The following is a 25426-nucleotide window of genomic DNA, read 5'->3' on the forward strand; positions in this document are numbered from 1 at the left end:
ATTATCCATGTGCACAGATTAGACTACTGTTAAATATTTCTTAATATAGATTACAATAGTAGTCTTCAATGGCTCTGTTAATGCAAAACCTTACAAGATTGCTCTGCCTTATATGGGGTTTATAGAACATGATGCAAGAATTATTGAATAAATTCTGTTATACAGAGGGTGTCAAAAAGGTCATGAAATATATTTTTTTGCCATTCCCCAACTGATTGCACTATGTTTGGGCCATTTGAGTTAGCAGGGGGTGGGGGAACCTTCAGCTACACACTAGGTCAGTCTGTTCCAAGCACTGGTGCTGTCAGGTTCGCTAATTTAGAGCACTTCTATTTGAAGATCATGTATTGGAAGTACTTTCAAACAATGTTAGACAATCAAGTTCTGCACAAAACTTAGCAAAAAAGCTGCAGAAAGTCATAAACTGCTTAACAAGGAGTCTTGTCTTCCATAAGTGCAAGTTATAAGGCGGATGAAACAGTTTAAGGGAGACATCAGAAAGGGGTGGATGATGACTCCCCACTCTGGATGGCCACCAACTAGTCAAACTGATGAAACTGTGACTCATGTGTGTGGGTTGTTGAATGCTGACCATCAAACGAGTGTTAGCTAACACTCTGAGTGTCCCAAAAACCATTGTGCATCACATATAATTTTGTAGGAATTGAACATGCAAAAGATGTGCATTAAGCTGGTCCCCAAACTATTAATGAATTAGCTAAAGGCCAGTTGAATGCTGATCATGAGTTAGCTGAAGGAAAATTTCAGTATAACCCAGAGATGAAGTTCAGAGTGCCAAATGACACTCCCTGTCACCCTCAAAACAGAATAAGGTTAAATAATGGAAACTTCAGTTTGAAATATTAACAATGTTAGGAAAAGGTTAGACTGCTGCTCACTGTAGAGAGGCCCTGTGGAGCTGCAGATAGGCTCAGGGGAAGACAGTTATAGCTTTCGGCCAAAGTCTTATTCAGCATGAAAACACACAAACTCTTCAAGAATCACACCCTCAGTGTCAAAAAAGACAATTTAAACTTGCTTATTCTAATCTTATTCTGCAGTGTTACGAAAAGGATAGATTGCTGCTTGTAAAGTTGACCCAATGGGCTTTGAACAGATACAACAAAAGGACCGTTACACAATACAGCTTTCAGCCAAAACCTTCATAACTGAAGAAAACACACACACGTCCACAGAAGCAAGCACACCTCACACATGACCACTGCCACTGACAGCTGTGGTCAGAGCTGTCCGTGGTAGCTATGACAGCTCTAATCAGAGCTGTCAGTGGTAGTGGTCATGTGTGAGGTGTGCTTGCTTCTGTGAAAGTGTGTGTGTTTTATTGGGTAATGAAGTTTTTGGCTGAAAGCTGTATTGTGTGGCAGTCTTTCTGTTGTACCTGTCTGCAGCCCAATGGTTCATCTTTACAATGAGCAGCAATCCATCATTTTTGTAGTAGTGCAGAATAAGATTGGTATGAGCAGGTTTAAATTGTCTTTTTCGATACCGAGGGTGTGGGTCTTGAAAAGTTTGTACCTCAGTGATAGACCTTTAATGCTACATACTACGTAGGAGTTCTGGTAATATTGTGAAATAGGGTCATTGATGCATGGAAAGACACTGCTGCTATCTCGTTGCAGCCTCGTGATACTGAGCCCAGCCACACATCTCTCGCCATCCTTGAGTTCCCAGCAAGGCATAAAATGGCAAAGGTACTACAGTCACCCTATAGTCAAGATCATTACTCCAGCAGATTTCTTCTTGCTCCCCAAGTTCAAGAACATGCTCAAATTACACAATTTTGACAGCGTTGGGCTATCAAAGTGGCTGTGACAACAGCAGTAAGGGTATGCTTGTTGAGGCATTTGAGAGAACATTACGGGCATGTAAGAATCGGTGGAAAAAATTGTATATGGTCATGGAGGGGATTTTCAAGAATATCAACCCTTTGTACAGACGCTGTTAATAAAGCTTTTTCAAATGTAGTTAATTAATTTTTTGAACATGCCTTGTATGATGAAGCAGATGGAAAGTTTATTTCATGTTTATATACTTTTTACTGCTCTCATGAATCAACATAATATGACACAAGAATCAAAAAGTAATGCATGCGGGATTGTATTGTTACAGTAACAAGTTGTACCACATGTTACGGTAGGTTACCCCACACTGAGAACTGCAGCAACATTTTAACTACATGTCTGTTTGTAAAATTGATAAAATGTGTGTCTGTAAAACTGATAAAATCTTTTTTTAATACACTACGTTTTCACATACACTCAAGTGCAAAGTCTTTTAATGGTGGTTGTAGATAACAGTGTAGCTGCTATATTACCATAAATCCATTGCTTTCTGTTCTCATTAGTTCTACATTACAACAAACAAAGTAATACTATTTTGAGTAAGAATTATAATCAATTCAAAAACTGTCAAAGCTTATATGAAGTAAATCTTGTGGAATGCAAATTGTTAAGCATCATTTCATTAAATCATTGACATAGAATACGGCTTTTTGTACCTTAAAACACAGTTTTAAATAAGTGATATTCAACAGTAAAATTAATTCAATACCATAAATAATTTTAAGCATGTACACAGTACAATAAAACAGTACAATATAAAACATTAACATAATAGTACAGTTTGTACACCAAAAGTGATTTATACACACAAAAGAAAGAGGGAAATAGATTAAATTTATGCCAACAATATTCACTTACAGTAAAATAGTATCTATCTTGCAAAAGTATTTTTAGAGCCATTTTGAATTTTTATATTTCTTTTTTGTCTTGATGCAGTGGGGAAGTTTATTGTAAAGTTTTTTCCCAGTTTGCAGTGGTCCATTTTGTCTGAGGGTTGTGTCTGCATACTCACTGTGAAGATCCAATTTTTGCCTGTTGAGCTGCTTGAGTTTTACATACTAAGTTTTCTTTGGCCTCTGAAATTTTGTTAACATAAGTAATACCTCAGGAGTGTATAGGCAGGTCAGTGCTAGTATCTGGAGTATTTTGAATACGGTTTGCAAACGTTTCTGAGAACTGCATTTTCAATCACTATTATCATCCTCTTTTTGTACTGTGAAACAGCTTTTTCTAATTGGCAAGTTGCCCACTATCCCATATCATAATAGTCATTCTGCTTGGTAATAACACACATTTTTACTGTTTCTTTTGTTGTACACCCAGTACAGGTATTTTTATGGCCTAGTAAATCATGCTTATCTTCTAACTTATGTAACTGATATGTATGTTTCGTTTCATGTTTCCCTGAATCCGTTTTCTAAGAAATTTTGTGAAATTTACCATTTATAATTATTTACCAAAGAGATATATAGGGAGGGGAGTGTTAATAGATGTTTGTTTTGTGTGGAATAAAGGTCCACTGTGACAGTTATCTCTGCATCATCAACAAGATTGTTAGTGGTAAACCATTCTGCAAAATGTGAGTTGCAGTTTACTATTTTACATTGCAGTTCTGCAGCAGTTTTGCCTTTTATCAATACATTAAGGTCATCTGCAAATGTTGTAGCCTTCTGGTAGTTGCTGGACGAGCCTAGGTCATTGATAAATATCAAGAACAGCTCTTAGCTTAATCTGAACCTTCAGGCACATCATACATAATTTATTTTCATTTATGATGGTAGGTATAAATAGGGTTCTATTCCTGGTGTGTGATTTCTACTATCTGCTTTTGAGGAATGATGTCACTAATTCATGTACCAACTACCCAATACCTACATATTCAAGTTTTCAAAGCTGTAGGTTGTGGTCTATCATATCAAAGATTTTTTGAGGCCCAGAAATATTGCTAATACATGTTCCTTCTGGTCTACTGCAGTCAAGGGTTCATTCACAAAATCAAAATTGTCAGTGTCTGTTCTCCTATATTTTCTGATTCCATGTGGGGTACTTAGTACAATAATATTTTTCTCTTTGAATGTAATGTGCCTTTTGTAAAATATTACCTTCTCCATTTTTAATTTTTCTAGAAAACACCTCTAAATTAATGAGGAGTTGCAGAGATGAGTTAGGGGCTTAGTTAGCACTGTTACAAATTGTCTATGCCCAAAGAAAATTTTTATTTTAATTCTCAGTATTTCCTCTTCATCTGTTGGATACAAAAAGAATGTTCTTGCATTGAAATAGGTTTTGGGCTGGTCTCTGTTTTCAAAAGCTGTTCTTTGGTGTTTCTCTGTCAGATTACATGCTTCATGTGTGAAACATGCATTAAATACCTCAGCTATTCTGCATGAGTCAGTAATTTTGTTTCCACTTTTAAGCAGATTAATGTTGCAGTGTTCCCCCCCCCCCCCCCCCCCCTCCACTATCTGATAATTTTCTTAAAGATATGTTTGTATCTTTTAAAATAAACATCAAATTCTGGAATGATTTCAGTTTGCTTGGGTACACGATTGAGAAATATTTTTTCCTTCTTTGAAACCTGTATGCATGGAGTGATAGAACTACCTATTGTGTTATTTTTTTTATTTTCCTTTCTCTGAGTGGAAATCAAAACTCAAAATAGCACTGGAAGGCCCTTAATAATTTACCAAATTTATGTGAATTTATGTTTTGAACACTGAAGTTTCTAGCTGTAGTTACTGATGATTCACTGGGATGTACAGAATGATTTGCTTTCTTGGTATCATTCATACAGTCTTTCTTTTGCTTTTCATCTTTGTCCCACAATTGTCACAGGGTCAGGAAAGTTACAATGGATTTGGCATGGTTAATTTAAAGGGGTGGCCAGATGCCCTTCCTGCTGCCACCCTGTAGTATCCCCTGAGATGGAATCAGTGTACCTTGGCTGCCTGCGTCTAGTGTAAATCATGAAATGGTGTGAACGTCTTGCAAATGTCTGGGAGTCATATAACTGAAGTAGGACATGGGGACCAGCCCATTATTCACCTAGTAGGATGTGGAAAACCACCTAAAACCACATCCAGGCTAGCTGGCAGACCGGCCATCATCGTTAATCCACTGTGCGGATTCGATCTGGGACCGGCAGGCCTACCTGGGTCCAGGAAGCAGTGCATTAGCACTCTCGGCTAACCAGGCAGGTGGTATTATTCATACAGTGTGATCCCCAAAACCTATTTCATAAGCTCAATAGTAAATATGTGGTGTATTTTGGAACTCATGTGTTATTTATATGTGCTGTTGTTTATAATGTAGGTTTCATGTTAAATATGAAGAGGAGGATCAGTCATTCAGTTTATTGCTTAGGTTAAACAGAAAAATCAATATTAAAGTCATTACATAGAATCAGACATCTGTTTTTTTCTGTTAACTTGTAAAGGAGAGATTCTAAATTTTGTAGCAAAGTGTTTGTATCCCTACTATGGGTCCTGTACAAACAAAAGTATGGCTATATTCACATTTCATATTTCAAGTTCTTGTATTTCTGGATCTCTTTATCTGGGAATATCTTCTGGGAACTGAATGGGTACAAATATTACATCACTTTTAATGTAGATACAGCTGTCATCACAATTTTGTGCTTTTCTGCAGAAGTGACTGCCTAATATAAATCCTGGGAGAGATACCATTTTAAGTTTACAATGAAAACTTTAGATGTGTTTCAACAACATTTTAGCAGTATGTATTATGTTCTACACATGATGCAGATATTTTTTAATTTTCCTATTCTGAAGTCTACATGTTCTGGTATCTGACAAACTATGAAAAATAAAAAAACTTAATTTTGTGAGGGAGCGAATGAGGACATACAGACAGCGCAAGTTTGCCTTAAAGTACTCATCAGCAGAATACAAAATGTAGCATTTTCTTTACAGTGTTCCTAAATGTTTTCATTTTTGTTTCTAGAGGATAGGAGTAGTTTGTTGAAGAGTAAGTTGCCATATTTTTTTCCACAACATGACTTCTGATTAATATTTTGTCCTCAGCCTTTGGATCATCTTTTCTATGCATGAGGATGCAGAAGGCAATGGAAACCACTGCATTAAAGACACGTAATGTGTATCCACAGGACATGTGGCCTGTAATTGAAGAAGTTTCATGATGATCTCTCCATTGGCAAAAGATTCCGGAATAGTCCCCCATTGGGATCTCCGGGAGGGGACTACCCAGGGGGAGGTTATCATGAGAAAAAGATTGAATAATCAATGAAAGGATAACGTTCTACGAGTCAGGGCGTGGAATGTCAGAAGCTTGAACGTGGTACGGAAACTAGAAAATCTGAAAAGGGAAATGCAAAGGCTCAATCTAGATATAGTAGGGGTCAGTGAAGTGAAGTGGAAGGAAGACAAGGATTTCTGGTCAGATGAGTATCGGGTAATATCAACAGCAGCAGAAAATGGTATAACAGGTGTAGGATTAATTATGAATAGGAAGGTAGGGCAGAGGGTGTGTTACTGTGAACAGTTCAGTGACCGGATTGTTCTAATCAGAATCGACAGCAGACCAACACCAATAATGATAGTTCAGGTATACATGCCAACGTCACAAGCTGAAGATAAAAACAGATAGAGAAAGTGTATGAGAATATTGAAAGGGTAATGCAGTATGTAAAGGGGGATGAAAATCTAATAGTCATGGGCGACCGGAATGCAGTTGTAGGGGAAGGAGTAGAAGAAAAGGTTACAGGAGAATATGGGCTTGGGACAAGGAATGAAAGAGGAGGAAGACTAATTGAGTTCTGTAACAAGTTTCAGCTAGTAATAGCGAATACCCTGGTCAAGAATCACAAGAGGAGGTGGTATACTTGGAAAACGCTGGGAGATACGGGAAGATTTCAATTAGATTACATCATGGTCAGACAGAGATTCCGAAATCAGATACTGGATTGTAAGGCATACCCAGGAGCAGATATAGACTCAGATCACAATATAGTAGTGATGAAGAAGAGGCTGAAGTTGAAGACATTAGTCAGGAAGAATCAATACGCAAAGAAGTGGGATACGGAAGTACTAAGGAATGACGAGATATGTTTGAAGTTCTCTAACGCTATAGATACAGCAATAAGGAATAGCGCAGTAGGCAGTACAGTTGAAGAGGAATGGACATCTCTAAAAAGGGCCATCATGGAAGTTGGGAAGGAAAACATAGGTACAAAGAAGGTAGCTGCGAAGAAAGCATGGGTAACAGGAGAAATACTTCAGTTGATTGATGAAAGGAGGAAATACAAACATGTTCCGGGAAAATCAGGAATACAGAAATACAAGTCGCTGAGGAATGAAATAAATAGGAAGTGCAGGGAAGCTACGATGAAATGGCTGCAGGAAAAATGTGAAGACATCAAAAAAGATATGATTGTCGGAAGGACAGACTCAGCATACAGGAAAGTCAAAACAACCTTTGGTGACATTAAAAGTGACGGTGGTAATATTAAGAGTGCAACGGGAATTCCACTGTTAAATGCAGAGGAGAGAGCAGATAGGTGGAAAGAATACATTGAAAGCCTCTATGAGGGTGAAGATTTGTCTGATGTGATAGAAGAAGAAACAGGAGTCGATTTAGAAAAGATAGGGGATCCAGTATTAGAATCGAAATTTAAAAGAGCTTTGGAGGACTTACGGTCAAATAAGGCAGAAGGGATAGATAACATTCCATCAGAATTTCTAAAATCATTGGGGGAAGTGGCAACAAAATGACTATTCACATTGGTGTGTAGAATATATGAGTCTGGCGATATACCATCTGACTTTCGGAAAAGCATCATCCACACAATTCCGAAGACGGCAAGAGCTGACAAGTGCAAGAATTATCGCACAATCAGCTTAAGAGCTCATGCATCGAAGCTGTTTACAAGAATAATATACAGAAGAATGGAAAAGAAAATTGAGAATGCGCTAGGTGATGATCAGTTTGGCTTGAGGAAAAGTAAAGGGATGAGAGAGGCAATTCTGACGTTACAGCTAATAATGGAAGCAAGGCTAAAGAAAAATCAAGACACTTTCATAGGATTTGTCGACCTGGAAAAAGCGTTCGACAATATAAAATGGTGCAAGCTGTTTGAGATTCTGAAAAAAGTAGGGGTAAGCTATAGGGAGAGATGGGTCATATACAATATGTACAACAACCAAGAGGGAATAATAAGAGTGGACGATCAAGAACGAAGTGCTCATATTAAGAAGAGTGTAAGACAAAGCTGTAGCCTTTCACCCCTACTCTTCAATCTGTACATCAAGGAAGCAATGATGGAAATAAAAGAAAGGTTCAGGAGTGGAATTAAAATACAAGGTGAAAGGATATCAATGATACAGTTCGCTGATGACATTGCTATCCTGAGTGAAAGTGAAGAAGAATTAAATGATCTGCTGAACGGAATGAACAGTCTAATGAGTACCCAGTATGGTTTGAGAGTAAATTGGAGAAAGATGAAAGTAATGAGAAGTAGTAGAAATGGGAACAGTGAGAAACTTAACATCAGGATTGATGGTCACGAAGTCAATGAAGTTAAGGAATTCTGCTACCTAGGCAGTAAAATAACCAATGATGCACGGAGCAAGGAGGACATCAAAAGCAGACTCGCTGTGGCAAAAAAGGCATTTCTGGCAAAAAGAAGTCTACTAATATCAAATACCGGCCTTAATTTGAGGAAGAAATTTCTGAGGATGTACGTCTGGAGTACAGCATTGTATGGCAGTGAAACATGGACTGTGGGAAAACCGGAACAGAAGAGAATCGAAGCATTTGAGGTGTGGTGCTATAGACGAATGTTGAAAATTAGGTGGATTGATAAGGTAAGGAATGAGGAGGTTCTATGCAGAATCAGAGAGGAAAGGAATATGTCGAAAACACTGATAAGGAGAAGGGACAGGATGATAGGTCATCTGCTAAGACATGAGGGAATGACTTTCACGGTACTAGAGGGAGCTGTAGAGGGCAAAAACTGTAGAGGAAGACAGAGATTGGAATACGTCAACCAAATAATTGAGGACGTAGGTTGCAAGTGCTACTCTGAGATGAAGGGGTTAGCACAGGAAAGGAATTCGTGGCGGGCCGCATCGAACCAGTCAGTAGACTGATGACCAAAAAATAAATTCTATCCTACTCTGCATAAGTAAAACACAGTTTATAGTACACTGATCTGCCAAAATACTATAACCATTGCATACCATGATGTTGGATGCCACACAGTGGCATTGTGGGCATGTGACGTAACAGAAGTATGTAAGTGGAGCAGCCACAGATGAGGGATCACCCTAGCAAAGATGTGGGCTGCAAATGGGGACATCCATTAAGATAAGGGACTTTGACAAAGCACAGATTATTATTAGGCAGAGCCTGTGAATGAGTATCTCAAAAACAGCAAACCTGGGTGAATGTTCATGTGGCGCTGTCATGAGCGTCTACAGAAAGAAGTAGAAGGACGATGGAACTGTGATTAGGTGCTAAATCATTGGATGTCCACATTTATTCACAGAATGAGCGTTTTTGAGACTTATCTGCTCTATAAAGAAGGATAGATGGAGATCTGTGGCATCTCTGTTGAAAGAGCACAATGATGGTGCATGCACAAGTGTCTTGGAGTACACTGTTCATCATACATTGTCAAACATGGAGTTCCACAGCAGACCACCCCTATGTGTTTAAATGTTGACCCAACAACATCATCAATTGTGATTACAATGGGCCCAGGACCATTGGGATTTGGCTGTTGATCATTGGAAATATGTTGACTCTTTCAGTATATCACATTTTTGCTACAGTAGGCCAATTGTCATCTACACATATGCCGTCATTGAAATGAATGTTGGCTCACAACATGCAGTGCACCATGGACACAGGCTTGTGGGAGCAGTGTTATGATGTGGGAGAAATTCTCCTCCACTTGCATGGGACCTGTTGTAGTAATTGAAGACATGCTGACTGCTATGAACTTCCTGCATCACTTCATGCTCGATGTCTTCCCCGATGAAAATGTCATCTTTCAGCAGTAAAATTGTCTATGTTTCAGAGCCAGAATCATGCTACAGTCACTTGAAGATCATTACAATGAACTCACATTCATGTCTCAGTTACCAAATTTATCTGATGTAAATTCTACGGAACCCATTTGGGTCACTATCATCCACCATCACTGCATGCAAAAATCAGTGGCCCATTATTTACAAAAATTACTTGACCTGTTCGAAGACATCTAATGGCACATACCTCCACAAGCCTACCAACAAACTGTTGGATTCCTGATATACAGAAGCAGTGATGTATTTTGTTCCAAAAATGGACAAGCCACCTATTAAGCAGGTAGTCATAGTGTTTTTAGCTCATCAGTGCAGGACTGGTGGTTAGCTGCATTAGTATTTTCTCATTATTTTTATTAGCATGAGTTCTACATGGAAATTATTAAATTATTTCTGTGAACAGTCATCCAAACAGTGGTCTCATATGTCACTATTGAGTGTTTAACTTCATGATACCCAGTTTTGAGAATGTTAGATCACATGATTGCTTGAGAATTCTGAGTGCTTGGTGTAATTATGCTCTGAAATCTACTATCAGTCCACACCCACAAAAATGTCTCTGTTACTTGTTTAATTTATATACCATCAATTTTTAAGGGCTCCATTTAGGCAGGATGTTTTCTGAGTGGACAGAAAAATATATTAACTTTCTTGCTTGTGTTCAGCAACAACTTACTCTCCTGTAGCCAGAAGAGGAGCCTACTGGCTGTCTCATTAATCTTGTACTTTTATTGCAGAAGACTGAAAGGACAAATTTGTATCATCTGCAGGTAACACAGGAGAGGTGTTGGGGAGGTTTAATAGAAGTTGATTGCTGAATGTTAGGGCTTTTGGTTGATGAGATAGGATTGAAACCATGAATTTGGTTGGAATTGGTCAACTCATACAAATAGCTTGGTGTAAGAGTTTGTAGGGAAATGAATTGCAGTAATCATAGAGGCTCAGCCATGGCTATATCAGGTGGCAGACTTTGGTTTATTGGCAGAATATTGAGGAAATTCAGTCAGACTAAAATACGTCATAAATATTTCATGTGGCCTGTCCTAGAATATTGCTCAAGTGTGTGGGACTCATACCAAATAGGACTAAGCAGGGATATTGAACATATATGGAGAAGAAAAGTACAAATGGCTACAATTTTGTGTGTTCAGTGGTAGGGTGTATACGTGGACAAGGAAAAAAAATTCCTGGATTTTTCCCGGATATATCGGTTAAAAATACACTTTCCCCCACACTGAAAATACATTTTTTCTGTGTTAAGTGACAGTATACTCTTCAACAGTACAGTAAAATTCATCAACCCTTTGAATGTTTATGTTTTAGGCCCATACACCGGAGTAGAATTTGCCGGCACTTTATAAAACGGAATTCAGGGGGGAAAACATGTTTTGAAAAACCTTTGATGTGCTGCAACATGTACGCTGCAAAAAAATGGTTCAAATGGCTCTGAGCACTATGGGACTCAACTTCTGAGGTCATTAGTCCCCTAGAACTTAGAACTAGTTAAACCTAATTAACCTAAGGACATCACACATGTCCATGCCCGAGGCAGGATTCAAACCTGCGACCGTAGCGGTCTCGCGGTTCCAGATTGCAGCGCCTAGAACTGCACGGCCACTTCGGCCAGCTTGACAACTGCATATTTTCATATTATGAATGTATAAATTTGAATTCCACCAAACACCGCATGTTACTTTCCAAAACTTTGAAATCAAGATTGCGATGCACTTTTGTAAGACAGTCATAGCTCATGTCACATGATTTTGCCAGCTGATGGCAGCAGACGACACGTGATGTAGTAAGCCAATAGCAAGATCACTCTTCAGTAGTATGAACACACAAATAAGAAAAGTTAATGGTTTAAATTAATACACATAACATTCACATATAATATTGGTCTCGAACATTAATAAGCTGGAAGAGAAGCTAAGCTTCCACGTATAATGCTGATCTCTTTTTGCACGTCTTACACTTTAAGAACATCACACAAATGTGCCAGTAGAATTTTTAATAATGACGTAAAAGTCTGATCTTCTGGGCTCTAAATTCTTCTAAATGGTCATCTTCAATGAGTTGATTTTTAAATGAGATTCAAACGCTTTGTGATTTAAGAAATTCATCGTACATTCTCACACATAGTTCATCTTGCATAAAAGGAAATCTGCTTTTAATGTAATGCTTTTTAAACCACATTTCAATATTTTCCTACGACCTGTTAGAAACAGGTTCGTTTCAGCAGTTGCAAGAGAGCGCCAGATAACAGGCGTCATTGCACTTGCACAGCTACGATGATGCTGGAAGCCCATATGTTGTATGTGTAAAACATTAAAAGATCTTACATATGTCATAAAAGAAACAAGACATCAGACGATACTTCAAGAGTGCCGGAATTTTGTGAACCATACTAAAACGCAGAATTTGGCTGAAAATGCACATTTGTATGTAAATTTTCTTGGAGTACCAGTACTGTATTATCTCATGTTTGGTTCTTTATTATGCCATGATGCCATACATGCACTTGAAATGCAGCGAATAGTTGAAACTAGCCATTCATGTGAAATTAAACACTTTGTTTCAAATAAATTGACTGCCTCAGCAGAAAAGATTAATTTTAAGCCAAATTGTTCTCTATGGTGATTAATTCTTGACTGTCAGAAAGGTCGAAATAAAATCTGGCACTAATAACATATTTTAGCCTTCTGTAATCATACTAACGTACTTTAATTCATTTGATAGCTCCCGGCCACAACAATCCATTTGTTTATCATTTAATGTGAGAGCATTAACGAAGAGGAAACAACAAATTCACAGGTCATGTGGAGACTCCCCACCTCAACTCAGGCTGCTCTGTGCATCAGCCCCGATTTACTATATTTCTGAACCGGGGCAATATTAAGTAGTGGCACCCAGCCACACCTCTGTAACCAGAAGTGGGAGAAGGCATTACTCATATGCGACTTAACTGTGCATACCCAAGAGCCCGCCCACAACAGATCAAACTAATCTAATTTAAACAGTTGTCTTGTCACGCTCATTGGAGGCAATTTGTTGTTATAAAGCATTGCATAGTCTTCCTAAAGGCTCTGCCACACTTTGCTGTTGGCAGACGCTTGTATGAGCACTGTTTTGTTGTATACGGCACATTTCCATTGCAACTTAAGTTTTTTTTCTCGTTTCTTTTCTCTTGTTCATGTTTTGTTGGTACAGTATTATTCAGCAGTAGCAGGATATAGTAATATCCTTTGTTAGTGTATTGGTTCTTACCAGTCAAAATCACAAAAATTTAACTGAAAACTAAAACAATGAAAAATTCCCGAAATTCTAGACAATTCCTGGGGTTTTCCCTGTTTTCTCCCGGATGAAAAAATTCCTGGGTTTTTCCCGGATCTCCCGGTTGTCCCGGGTCGTATACACCCTGAGTGAGAGAGTGTCACAGAGATGCTGAAGAAACTGAACTGGAAGGCTCTTGGAGCCAGATGTAAACTATCCCAACAAAGTCTACTTATGAAGTTTCGAAAACCAGCTCTAAATGATGAGTCTAAGAGTGTGCTACAACCTTGTACATATCACTCCCACAGGGATTGTGAGGACAAGATTAGATTAATTACAGCATTCTTGGAGGCATTTAAACAACCATTCATCACAATCTCTATATGTGAATGGAATGGGAAGAAAACTGTAATAACTTCTGCAATGGGGTATATCCTGTGCCATTTGCTTGACAATGGTTTGTACAGCATAGATGTACTTGTAGATCTGCTGTGTCTCTGACATCATATAAATCTAGATTCTGAAGCGCCAGTGAGTTATAAATTATATCAAAGCCAGTAAAAAGTCTAGAGGAAAAATTCCTTTTGGTTGAAGGATTTAAGAATTTTATGGGGGAAACAGAAAAGTGCATAACTAACACTACTGTTTTTATGAAATTCAAATTGATGTTTGGTGAACAACTCCATTTGACTGAGAAATGCTGCTTTCATTGTTAATGTTAGTTCAATCAATTTAAATATAGCTGTTAGAAGCATGATGATAATTGTTTATATCATGTGTGTTCCTTTCCTGAAGACTGAAATTATCTTTGAGGTCTTTAAAGCTTCTGATAAACACCCTCTGTTTATTGAACTGTTTATCACGTTATGTATGAGTGTGGCAACTTCCACCGAAAAATTCTCAAATAAACAATCTAAGATACAATTATTTCTGCCTGAGTAAGAAGATCTTGTGGCTCTTAAGATTTTTAATACCTCTTGTTCACCTACTGGATGTTGGAAAAATTGACCTGTTTGTTGCTGGAAGTATGGTTGTAGTGGTACAGTGATACATGGCAGTAGGTTATTGGTAATCTTTTAAAAATACTGGATAAATAATTCACACATCATTTAAGTTTTGTTGCTATTTGGTGGAGGTATTCATGTGGATCTAGCTTGTCTTTTGCACTTATGGTGCCATTAATAATTTCCCGAGCACTTTACTCATATTACCTCAGTTTACAGTATACTGATTGAGATCTGCTTTGATTTTGATATGAATGTGATCAAACTTATTTTGCACAGTTTGTGCTACCTTTTTTTGCTGTTAACATCATAAATAAACTTTGCCTGTATATTTCAGTAATTCATACACCATTTTAAATAGTAACTAAACATGTTCTCCCTTTTTAAGCAAAATTCAAGCAGTATTGATTGGTACATTTATACATAAAAAATTAAAATAATTTTCAAATTATTTCCATTTCATCAGGTACCACATTTTTGCCTTTGACTGTAAGTATTGTATATTTTCTGCTATCTGCCAATTTCAACTGATATGTAATTTTCTAGTGACAGCTACAATGAATTTGTAAATAAGAGAAAATAAATAATAATTACAGAAAATGCTGTCAGTTCATAAATTTCCAGTTGTTAAGTAAACTCAAACAGATTTATAAATTCAGGACACAGCATATTAAATCAGTATAGATCTATGTTCCAGCAATAGTTTATTAGTGGGTTTGAGATTTTTGGAGCACATGATTCTATACACTTATAAGTGAAATGAAAATTCCTACCTGCTTAAATAATAAGGATTTGGGAAAAATAGTGTATGAAGTAATTTACACATTTTTAGATAACTGTTGCCCAAAATCAAATTGTAAGAAGAAAAAAAAATATTTATTTACTCCTAAGGTGATGCAAAAGCAGCTGAAGGGTCTGATGCAAGAGAAAGGCAACTCCATTTTAGCATTTTTTTCAGGAGGGACACAAAACTAATCAATGTATTCTCTTAAATAGTTCAGAGAGATATATTCTTGAAGCCCACACTTTAAGGCTGTAATGCATGGGTACAATTGAAAAGTGCAGACTGATTAGTATTATTTATATTAATATAATTTTAAAATGGAGTTATCTTTGACTTCCACCAAAATATTAATATTTTTAAATATTTGAAAGGTGTCTTTATTTAAATCATTAATTTGGAAGATGAACAAGCAAGTGTAGAATAAAGACTTATGCTCTTTGAATCTGAATATACAAACAAAACAACATAGAAATAGTCACCGTAGCAAGTTGAATGTTCAATATTTATGCACTGCATTTGTCTTCTGTAAGAGAGTCAGTGTAATCTTCACTTCCATCATGTAATATCACTTCCGTGCTGCATAGTACCACATGTCACTACCTTATATGTACTGCTCCATCAGTGCCATTGTGCCTCTTAGTATTGCTAGTTTCAATGGCAGCTTCTAAAAGGAACTTTAGCAAAGAGAATGTAAATATATTTTCTAATAAACTAAGAACTACAGACTGCCGTCTAGATAATAGTGTAAGTGAAAAAGCTTTCAAAACTTTCTTAAATTGTTTCCTTATGTTTTCAAAGAAACTTTTCCCCCTAAAGCCTGGCAGCAAAGAATGGCCAATAAAATAAATTGGATTACACCAGGAATAAAAGTTTCTAGTGCCAGGAAAAGACAGCTTCACAATGAGTTAAAAAATAACAAAAATTCTGACTTTGTGGGGAATGTAAAGATATATAAGAATACATTCAAAAAAGTTGTACAGCCAGCAAAAAAATTGGCTAACAACCTATATATTAGTAAGCAAGAAAATAAATCAAAGGAAAATCTGAGTTGGGAGTAAAGAACAAGTGCCAAGAAATTGTCCAAATAAAACTTAAAAATGATATGATTATAGATCATTTTTCAAATGTCAAACTGTTTCAATGGTTTCTTCATAAATGTGACAAAATCAGAAGTAGCTATCACAGCTCACCAGGACAAGATAGATGTCACCTTTGTAAATATAAAACAAAATGCAAGCCATAAAACATTCAAAAGAATTATCTCAAAAGATGTAGAAGATGCTATTGTGTCTTTGAAAAAAAAAGAAATCAGCTCAGTGGGATGAAATTCCAACCACTGTAGTCAAGGCTGTTTTTAACATTATTTCTCATCCATTGACTAAAATTATTAATCAGTCATTTGAGGAAGGATGTATCCCAGATGTGTTAAATTATGCTGAAATAGGACCATTGTTCAAGGAAGGCTCACCAGATGACATGGAAAATTACTGCCTTACTTCCCTCCTGCCAGTTTTTATTAATGTGATAGAAAGGATTTTTGCAAAACATCTTGAAAACTTTCATAAAGAAAACAATATTATAGTTAAAATCAATTTGGTTTTCAAAAGCATAAAAATACAATAAATGCTATCAGGGAATTCACTGAAAAGGTAAGCTCTGCTTTAGACAAGAGTAAAAATGTTGTGGTTTGACCAAAGCTTTTGATGCAGTCAATCACTTGCTACTTCTACACAAGTCAGAGAGATATGGCATTGAGGACAGGGCATTGCAGTGGTTCAAATTTTATTTGTCAGAAGGAAATCAGAGAATTATTCTAAATTCAAATGGAAAAAAAATCATTCTTGGACTGGAAAAAGATTTGTACAGGGGTCCCACGAGGCTCAATTTTAGGGCCTTATCTTTAACAAGGGAAATGGCTAGGTTAAAGTTAGATATAGTGGGAATTAGTGAAGTTCGGTGGCAGCAGGAACAAGACTTCTGGTCAGGTGAATGCAGGGTTATAAATACGAAATCAAATAGGGGTAATGCAGGAGTAGGTTTAATAATGAATAAAAAAATAGGAGTGCAGGTGAACTACTAAAAACAGCATAGTGAATGCCTTATTGTGGCCAAGATAGACACGAAGCCCACGTCTACTACAGTAGTACAAGTTTATATGCCAACTAACTCCACAGATGATGAAGAGATTGATGAAATGTGTGATGAGATAAAAGAAATTGTTCAGATAGTGAAGGGAGATAAATATTTAATAGTCATGGGTGCCTGGAATTTGACATTAAGAAAAGGAAGAGAAGGAAACATAGTACATGAATATGGAATGGGTGTTGAAATGAAAGAGGAAGCCGCCTGGTAGAATTCTGCACAGAGCATAACTTAATCATAGCTAACACTTGGTTCAAGAATCATGTAAGGAGGTTGTATATATGGAAGAGGCCTGGAGATACTGAAAGGTTTCAGGTAAATTATATAATGGTAAGACAGAGATTTAGGAACCAGGTTTTAAATTGCAAGACATTTCCAGGGGCAGATGTGGACTCTGACCACAATTTATTGGATATGAACTGTAGATTAAAACTGAAGAAACTGCAAAAAGGTGGGAATTTAAGGAGATGGGACCTGGATAAACTGACTAAACAAGAAGTTGTACAGAGTTTCAGGGAGAGCATAAGGGAACAATTGACAGGAATGGGGGAAAGAAATACAGTAGAAGAAGAATGGGTAGCTCTGAGGGATGAAGTAGTGAGGGCAGCAGAGGATCAAGTAGGTAAAAAGACGAAGGCTAGTGGAAATCCTTGGGTAACAGAAGAAATATTGAATTTAATTGGTGAAAGGAGAAAATATAAAAATGCAGTAAATGAAGCAGGCAAAAGGGAATACAAACATCTAAAAAATGAGATCAAGAGGAAGTGCAAAATGGCTAAGGAGAGATGTCTACAGGACAAATGTAAGGATGTAGAGGCATATCTCACTAAGGGTAAGATAGATGCTGCCTACAGGAAAATTAAAGAGACCTTTGGAGAAAAGAGAACCACTTGCATGAATATCAAGAGCTCACATGGAATCCCAGTTCTAAGCAAAAAAGGGAAAGCAGAAAAGTGGAAGGAGTATACAGAGGGTCTATACAAGGGCGATGTACTTGAGGACAATATTATGGAAATGGAAGAGGATGCAGATGAAGATGAAATAAGAGATATGATAGCACTAAAAGACCAAAGTCGAAACAAGGCCCCAGGAGTAGACAACATTCCATTAGAACTACTGACAGCCTCGGGAGAGCCAGTCCTGACAAAACTCTACCATCTGGTGTGCAAGATGTATGAGACAGGCGAAATACACTCAGACTTCAAGAACAATATAATAAGTCCAATCCCAAAGAAAGCAAGTGTTGACAGATGTGAAAATTACCAAACTATGAGTTTCACAGCTGCAAAATACTAACACAAATTCTTTACATACAATAAACTGGTAGAAGATCAGGGAAGATCAGTTTGGATTGCTTAGAAATGTTGGAACATTTGAGGCAATACTGACCCTACAACTTATCTTAGAAGATAGATTAAGGAAAGGCAAATCTACATTTCTAGCATTTGTAGACTTGGAGAATGATTTTGACAATGTTAACTGGAATACTTTCTTCCAAATTCTGAAGGTGGTAGGGGTCAAATACAGGGAGAAAAGGCTATTTACAATTTGTACAGAAACCAGATGGCAGTTATAAGAGTCGAGGGGCATGAAAGGGAAGCAGTGGTTGGGAAGGGAGTGAGACAGGGTTGTAGCCTATCCCTGGCATTATTCAGTCTGTATATTGAGCAAGCAATTAACAAAACAAAAGAAAAAATTAGAGTAGTAATTAAAATCCATGGAGAAGAAATAAAAACTTTGAGGTTCGCTAATGACATTGTAATTCTGTCAGAGACAGCAAAAAAAGATCTGGAAGAGCAATTGAATGGAATGGACAGTGTCTCAAAAGAAGGGTCAAATTAAATCAGGTGATGCTGAGGGAATTAGATTAGGAAATGAGACACTTAAAGTAGTAAATGAGTTTTGCTATTTGGGAAGCAAAATAACTGATGATGGTTGAAGTAGAGAGGATATAAAATGTAGAATGGCAATGGAAAGGAAAGTGTTTCTGTAGAAGAGAATTTGTTAACATCGAGTATAGATTTAAGTGTCAGGAAGTCTTTTCTGAAAGTATTTGTATAGAAGTGAGACATGGATGATAAACAGTTTGGACAAGAAGAGAACAGAAGGATGCTGAAGATTAGATGGGCAGATCACATAACTAATGAGGAGGTATCGAACAGGATTGGGGAGAAGAGAAATTTGTGGCACAACTTGACTAGAAGAAGCAATCGGTTGTCAGGACATGTTCTGAGGCTTCAAGGGATCCACAATTTAGTATTGGAGGGCAGCATAGAGGGTGAAAATCATAGAGGGAGACCAAGAGATGAATACACTAAGCAGATTCAGAAGGATGTAGGTTGCATTAGGTAGTGGGAGATGAAGAAGCTTGCACAGGATAGAGTAGCATGGAGAGCTGCATCAAACCAGTCTCTGGACTGAAGACCACAACAACAACACCATCTTTTCCTGCCGTACATAAATGATTCACCTTTAAGCATTGATGTTCACTCCATTTTATTTGTAGATGACACCTTGTTTTTAACTGTAAATGACAATTTAGAACAAATTCATGGTACTGTGGAAAATGTAATGGGAAACCTATAATTATGATTTCAGCATAATGGATTAAAACTTAACGTCACAAAAACACAATTAGAACAGTTCAGTGCTAAAACAACATCAGTGTCTCCCATAAAAATAGTCCATGGCGATCAGGAAATGATTGAAGCAAGTTATGTATAATTCCTAGTCCTAAATCTTGACAAAAATTTAAAATGAAATGCACATGTAAACTACTTAGCTAACAAACTAAACAACCTAGCTTATGTGATGAATGTCTTATCTGGTTCCACACTTATGGACACCAGGAAGGTAGTCTACCACAGCTACTTTGAGATTTAATACAGAATAATTTTCTGAGGAAACTCAATGAACAGCCCGAGATTACTTACTCTTCAAAAGAGAATCATAAGAAATGTGTTAGTCCAAAAAAGAGCATTATGTCACCCATTATTAAAAAAATAAAAAATACTAACCATTACTTCTCTGCACATCAATAAAACATTTATTTTCATATATAAAAATCAAAACTCACTTGACAATATTCATTTCAACCACAATTACAGCACTCATCACCGACACAGTTTCAAACTTTGGTCTCACAATTTAAAACTTTACACTCAAACATCATTGTACAAGAGATTAAAAATTTACAATAAATTAAATAACACAAAACTGTTAAATATGGAGTTTGACCCACTAACAACATTGTTATTTAATAAACTAATGGAAAAATATTGTTATTCAATTGAAGAATTCATACAGGACAGTTTGGCAATTTCAAAAGAAAAGAAACAGTAAAGATTGTGTATTGTATAATAAATTGTTAATATATTGTATAAATTGTAATGCAAGATGCAAAATTACCATAAGTGTTATGTATATTCTCGTTAATTGTTCATGCCTAAAAATTCAGAAATGCCTCATTAGATATGTCAATTACTATAAATTTATTTTTTTAAAGTAAATTTACATGTCTCCAGTACAAAAATCTTTGATTTGTAACTGTATGTTGTGAGACAAATAAACTACTTTCTATATTCTACATTCTTGTTATGCATATGGAGCAGTGAAGGTAATATTCTGAGGCTTTTTCAGCAGCCTGAATTAGGTGAAGGTAGACATGCTTGCAGATACATTACATTCTGTCATGTCACTATTGTGAATGTAACAAAACTCTCAAAAAATAGACACTAGAAATCTATCTTTGGTATCACTTTTAAATGTTTTTAGCAAGTAAGGTTTTAGATGACTCACAAAGTCTGTTATCATAGCAGTGTTAATGCTGATTACATGGGATATTGATGGTGACATCTTTTTCACTATTTTCTAATATTCATGTGACAGAAAAATCGTCTCTGTTCTGTATGTGTTCTTCTTGATTAGACCAAATTACCTATCACAGGGCATAAAACTATGACCTAGTTCAGGAAACTGGTGGGTAATGATTTCTAGTCTGACAACATTAACATGCATAAATAATAACTGAACTAGTGCCATATTCTTATTTTGGACACAACAACTGTCTGAGAATAGGTATAGATGCCTACTATCTCCTCTCAGTATATTCTCAAAGCTGTGATTTCCTCATTTGCACTTTTCTTCCCAGTCAATTCATCTTATACATATAAATTTGTGCTGTCTTATTCTTGACTTTATAGAATAAGACACAGAAGTTGTGCACCCTAAGATTAATGACTATCAAATGCATCAGTAGATGATACCTGGGTAGTGGCATGTTTTGCTGGTAGTGTATAAACAGTGTTTCAGTAGAAGCCTCCTTCTATGTCTCTCCAGATTTATCTCTCAGTGCATTACAGAAACATTCAGCTTTCCTAAGATCCAACTCTTTCTCAGCTGCAAGTTTCTTCTTTTCTTCCTCAGATTCAGTACATTTCATTTGATTTGCAGTTGTGTCACAGATTCTGCAAGTGTCCATTAAAGGGTTCCCAAATGCATAATTAAAGTTCTGTTGAAAGTAAATGCAGTAGTAATTATACAAGACAATAGGTTTATACCTTTTATCCTCTACCTTCAAAATGTGCTGGTTTTGCTCATATTTCTCCATACATGTGTCATACATATTGCTCACATTAAACTCAGGAGACAAATAACATTTATTATTCTTTTCCTGCAGTATTGGGATGTACTTTTTGAAAACTTTTAACATGACAGTCTATCTTTTGTCTAATGATTTACAGAATCGCATTGGACCTGGTTTCATGCTTTTCTCTCATGTCATATAGAGGTATAATGTTTGCTGATACGTAACTTGCAATGAACTCTACACATGTTTTTGGCAAGCTCATATATTAGACTGAATTCTGTCTTGCATAGCTTAAATTCCTCTGGTCCCATCCTAATCTAAAAAGAAACAATATAGTATTAAATGCCACTATTCTATATGGTAACATATGGTATACATTTCTGAAACTGTTGCATTTCACATTTACTTTATATTTAAAACTGCAAGCTTGACAAATCCTAGCCCTCGTTGTTGGTCTAGCACCTCACAATGCTATGTGTAAGAGGGAGTAAAGACTTAATCACATACTACCATCAGTTTCCAGTGGATGTACCTCATTCTTGCATCAAAGATGCAACTAATTTTACTGCACACATATGTGAATTTTACAGTTACCCCCTCTTGCACCAAACCTTTCAATTGGAGATATTCCACATGCTTGATTTCACAGCGTGGAAGAAGCAGAGGACAGAATTAAAGTCTCTATCAGGATGATATTCCATACTGATGTTGTCAGGTTACAGATGCCACCCTTCCACATAAGCTTACTGTTACTGGCTGGTTACCTGGTCACAGCCACCCACACAGGTGCTGGAGATAATCAAACAGCATCCACTCCAGAACAGGAAGTTCCTTGGGTGGCATGTGCTACGCTGGAGTGTGACAAGCCATGTCCCACACTTCCACCCAGCTGTCCCTCTGGCATCATCAAGAAGTGTGGCTGCTGTGATGTTTGCTGGAAATACCTGAGTAAGTAACACAGTGCTTTATTACTAGGTAAAAGGAAATCCCAAGATGGATAATACAGACAAAAGTGGGGAGAGGAAGCGATTCCTCAGGAGGTGATTGGGCGAGTGGGTGGGGATTAGGGTTGGGCGACGAGGGGGGAGGGGGGTGGCACATGAGTACATATAACACATATAACAGTTCAGAAAATGCACCTACCCCTCCCCGCTCTTTTGTCTTTTTAACCTCCACTCCCTCCTCCTCCCCCACCTATCCCCCCCTCTCTCTCTCTCTCTCTCTCTCTCTCTCTCTCACACACACACACACACACACACACACACACACACACTCAGAAGTACTATCATTCATTCAATGTGTTCCATAGAGCCCCCCTCCCCTCCCAACAAGAAGGAGCAGTTTCTGGAATGTGGAATGTGGCAAGGTATACATTAACAAAAGACAATAAAATGTTATATACATAATCTGTGCACTGTATAGTTTTATATCAATGAAACTGTATAAATCACATTTTAGCATGTCTTTTGTACTCCAGTCAAATGATTAGCATATGTGTGTTACAAGATGAATAAATCATAATTCACAACTCCTTCAACAACTGAAGGAGTTGAAAACAAAACAAAATATAAGCTTCTAAGCCAACACAACCAAAAGAGAAGACTATTTATGTCACAAACTAACAAATACACTCATTAAAACCTATAAAGCACTTCCTGTTGATGTAGAATCATGAATTTGGCAAGAAGGAATTTTTGACAGCCCAACCAATGGAAAAAATGGTAATTTGTAATTATATCATATGAAAAAAATATTTCTTTTGCTATTTGTTATCCAATGTCAGTCTTGATTTGTATTAATATCACCAAAAAAAAATTTCCTTTGCCATTTGGTAGCTACTGTTAATCAAATAAATGAAGGCAAAAGAAATATTTTTTCATGTGATATAATCACAAATCAACATTTTTCCTTTGGTTGTACTTTTAAACATTACTTCTTGCCAAATTTCATAATTCTAGGCCAATAGGAAGTGCTCTATAGATTTTAATGAGTGAGTTTGTGAGTATCAAAATGTGTGACATATTTAGGCTTATCATTTGGTTGCATTGATTTAGAAGCTTGTATTTGTTATGCCACCAAAGACCTATAGATCTTAGTATGTGACCTAAATTTTAACTTGTGCATTTACCTGTTACTGAGAAAAGGGGGTCATAACTGATGGACAGACAGACAGTCCATAATAAATGAGAAAATATTTTTTTGTGTGATATAATTACAAAATACATTTATCAGATTTTTTTCTTTTGGTTGTTCTGTGAAACCTTGCTTCTTGTCAAATTTCATGATTCTAGGTCAATGGGAAGTATCCTGTAGGTTTTGATGAGTGAGTTTGTGCGTATAAAAATATGTGATATGAATGGCTGTATCTTTTGAGTGCATTAACTTCGAAGCTTCAATTTTTTATACTGCCAAGGGATTATAGACTTTAGTATATGACACAGATTTGAACTAGACTTGTCTGCCCATTCTCGAGGAAAAGCATTTTTAATGGTTAGAGAGCAGACAGACAGGAGAGAGATGGACAACAAAGTGATTCAATGAGTTCCATTTTTACTGACTGAGTTAACTAATCCCAATTAAAACTACAATATACAAGGTATGTCCACAAAGTAAGTACTATTTGGTTATACAAAACAAACATGTACAGATACAGAAAAAATGTTTATTCTAGAAAGATCTACAACTGTTAAACTACTTTTCTGCATAGCTTCTGAAATTTTGTAGGTCTTATAGTGTGGCACAAGTTTTTGTGTGCCTTCTTCATAGAAGGTTGCTGCCTGTGATTCAACCATGTGGTAATATTTTCTTTCAGCTCATCATCATCATTGACATGTTTACCACCAAGGACAGATTTTAGGTGTAAGAAGATGATCAAACACATCCCAGTGAAATTCCCATGAGAGTTGTTTGGTCACATTCACAGTGTGACATTGGGCATTATAGTGGAAACACATTTTCACAGTAATCCACAGCACTTGTTCTGTAATGCGTGGTACAATTTCTTAATGGTCTCGTAGTAACCACATGCATAGATTGTTTGGTATCATGGTAAGAAATCAATCAGCAAAATGTCCTTTTTATCCCAAAAAATGGTGCACTTGACTTTTCAAGGTGTCAAGATTTGCTTAGGCTTAACCTTCATTGGCGATGAAAAGTGTCTCCATTTCATTGAATGCTGTTTTGTTTCAGGGGTGTCATATGATACCCAAGTTTCATCCCCCGTGATTATACGAGAAAGAAAACAATTGCCTTCTTCATTGTAGCATGTTAAAAACTGAAGTGCACTGCCCATTTATTGTTTTTTTTTTGTTCAGTAAGAATTTTGGGTACCCAACATGAGCAAAGTTTTTGAAATTCCAGTTTTTCAGTAACAATTTCATGAGATTTGCGGAACTTCCATAGCTAGGGCACTAAGTGTAAACTTATGGTTGTGCTTAATCTTCTCTTCAATTGTGTGAACCAGTTCATCAGTAACCACAAATGGGCATCCAATTCGTTCTTTATCTTTCTCATGATCACGTTCTTTATTGAACAGTCTGACCCCTCTTCTAACCAATGAATTGCTGATAGAATTTTGTCCATAACTCTTGTAGATTTGCTGATGAACTTGCTTTGGTTTAACTTTCTTTGTATTTAGAAAATGGGTCACAAATCTGATTTCAAATGTGGCATTTTCAATTATGGCTGACATTATAAATAAGCACTACAAA

The 25426-nt window shown here is 36.7% G+C and overlaps 2 protein-coding genes across 8 annotated transcripts in view; one reads left to right on the forward strand and one right to left on the reverse strand.

Annotated features, from left to right (window-relative positions):
- The window catches only part of LOC126106492 (uncharacterized), a 39819-nt gene extending 38826 nt beyond the window's left edge, over nucleotides 1-993 (reverse strand). The window contains exon 1 of the mRNA XM_049912796.1: nucleotides 900-993. Within this exon, the coding sequence (XP_049768753.1) occupies nucleotides 900-977 (78 nt within the window). The 5' untranslated portion in view covers nucleotides 978-993. The remainder of the gene's footprint in view (nucleotides 1-899) is intronic.
- The window catches only part of LOC126106493 (uncharacterized), a 96406-nt gene that overhangs the window by 698 nt on the left and 70282 nt on the right, over nucleotides 1-25426 (forward strand). For 3 of the 7 annotated variants that reach the window (XR_007523355.1, XR_007523356.1, XM_049912801.1), the window contains exon 2: nucleotides 22432-22664. The exons of 1 other annotated variant lie outside the window; for it this stretch is intronic. Coding sequence is in view for 3 of the 6 variants with exons in the window: in XM_049912801.1 (XP_049768758.1) it covers nucleotides 22432-22664 (233 nt within the window). In the remaining 3 variants the exon portion in view is untranslated. Of the gene's footprint in view, nucleotides 1-22404; nucleotides 22665-25426 lie in introns of all 7 variants that reach the window. 3 more of the 7 variants (XR_007523354.1, XM_049912800.1, XM_049912799.1) reach the window with 1 other exon arrangement.

The sequence above is a fragment of the Schistocerca cancellata genome, chromosome 10, assembly GCF_023864275.1.
Source record: "Schistocerca cancellata isolate TAMUIC-IGC-003103 chromosome 10, iqSchCanc2.1, whole genome shotgun sequence".
Taxonomy (NCBI): domain Eukaryota; kingdom Metazoa; phylum Arthropoda; class Insecta; order Orthoptera; family Acrididae; genus Schistocerca; species Schistocerca cancellata.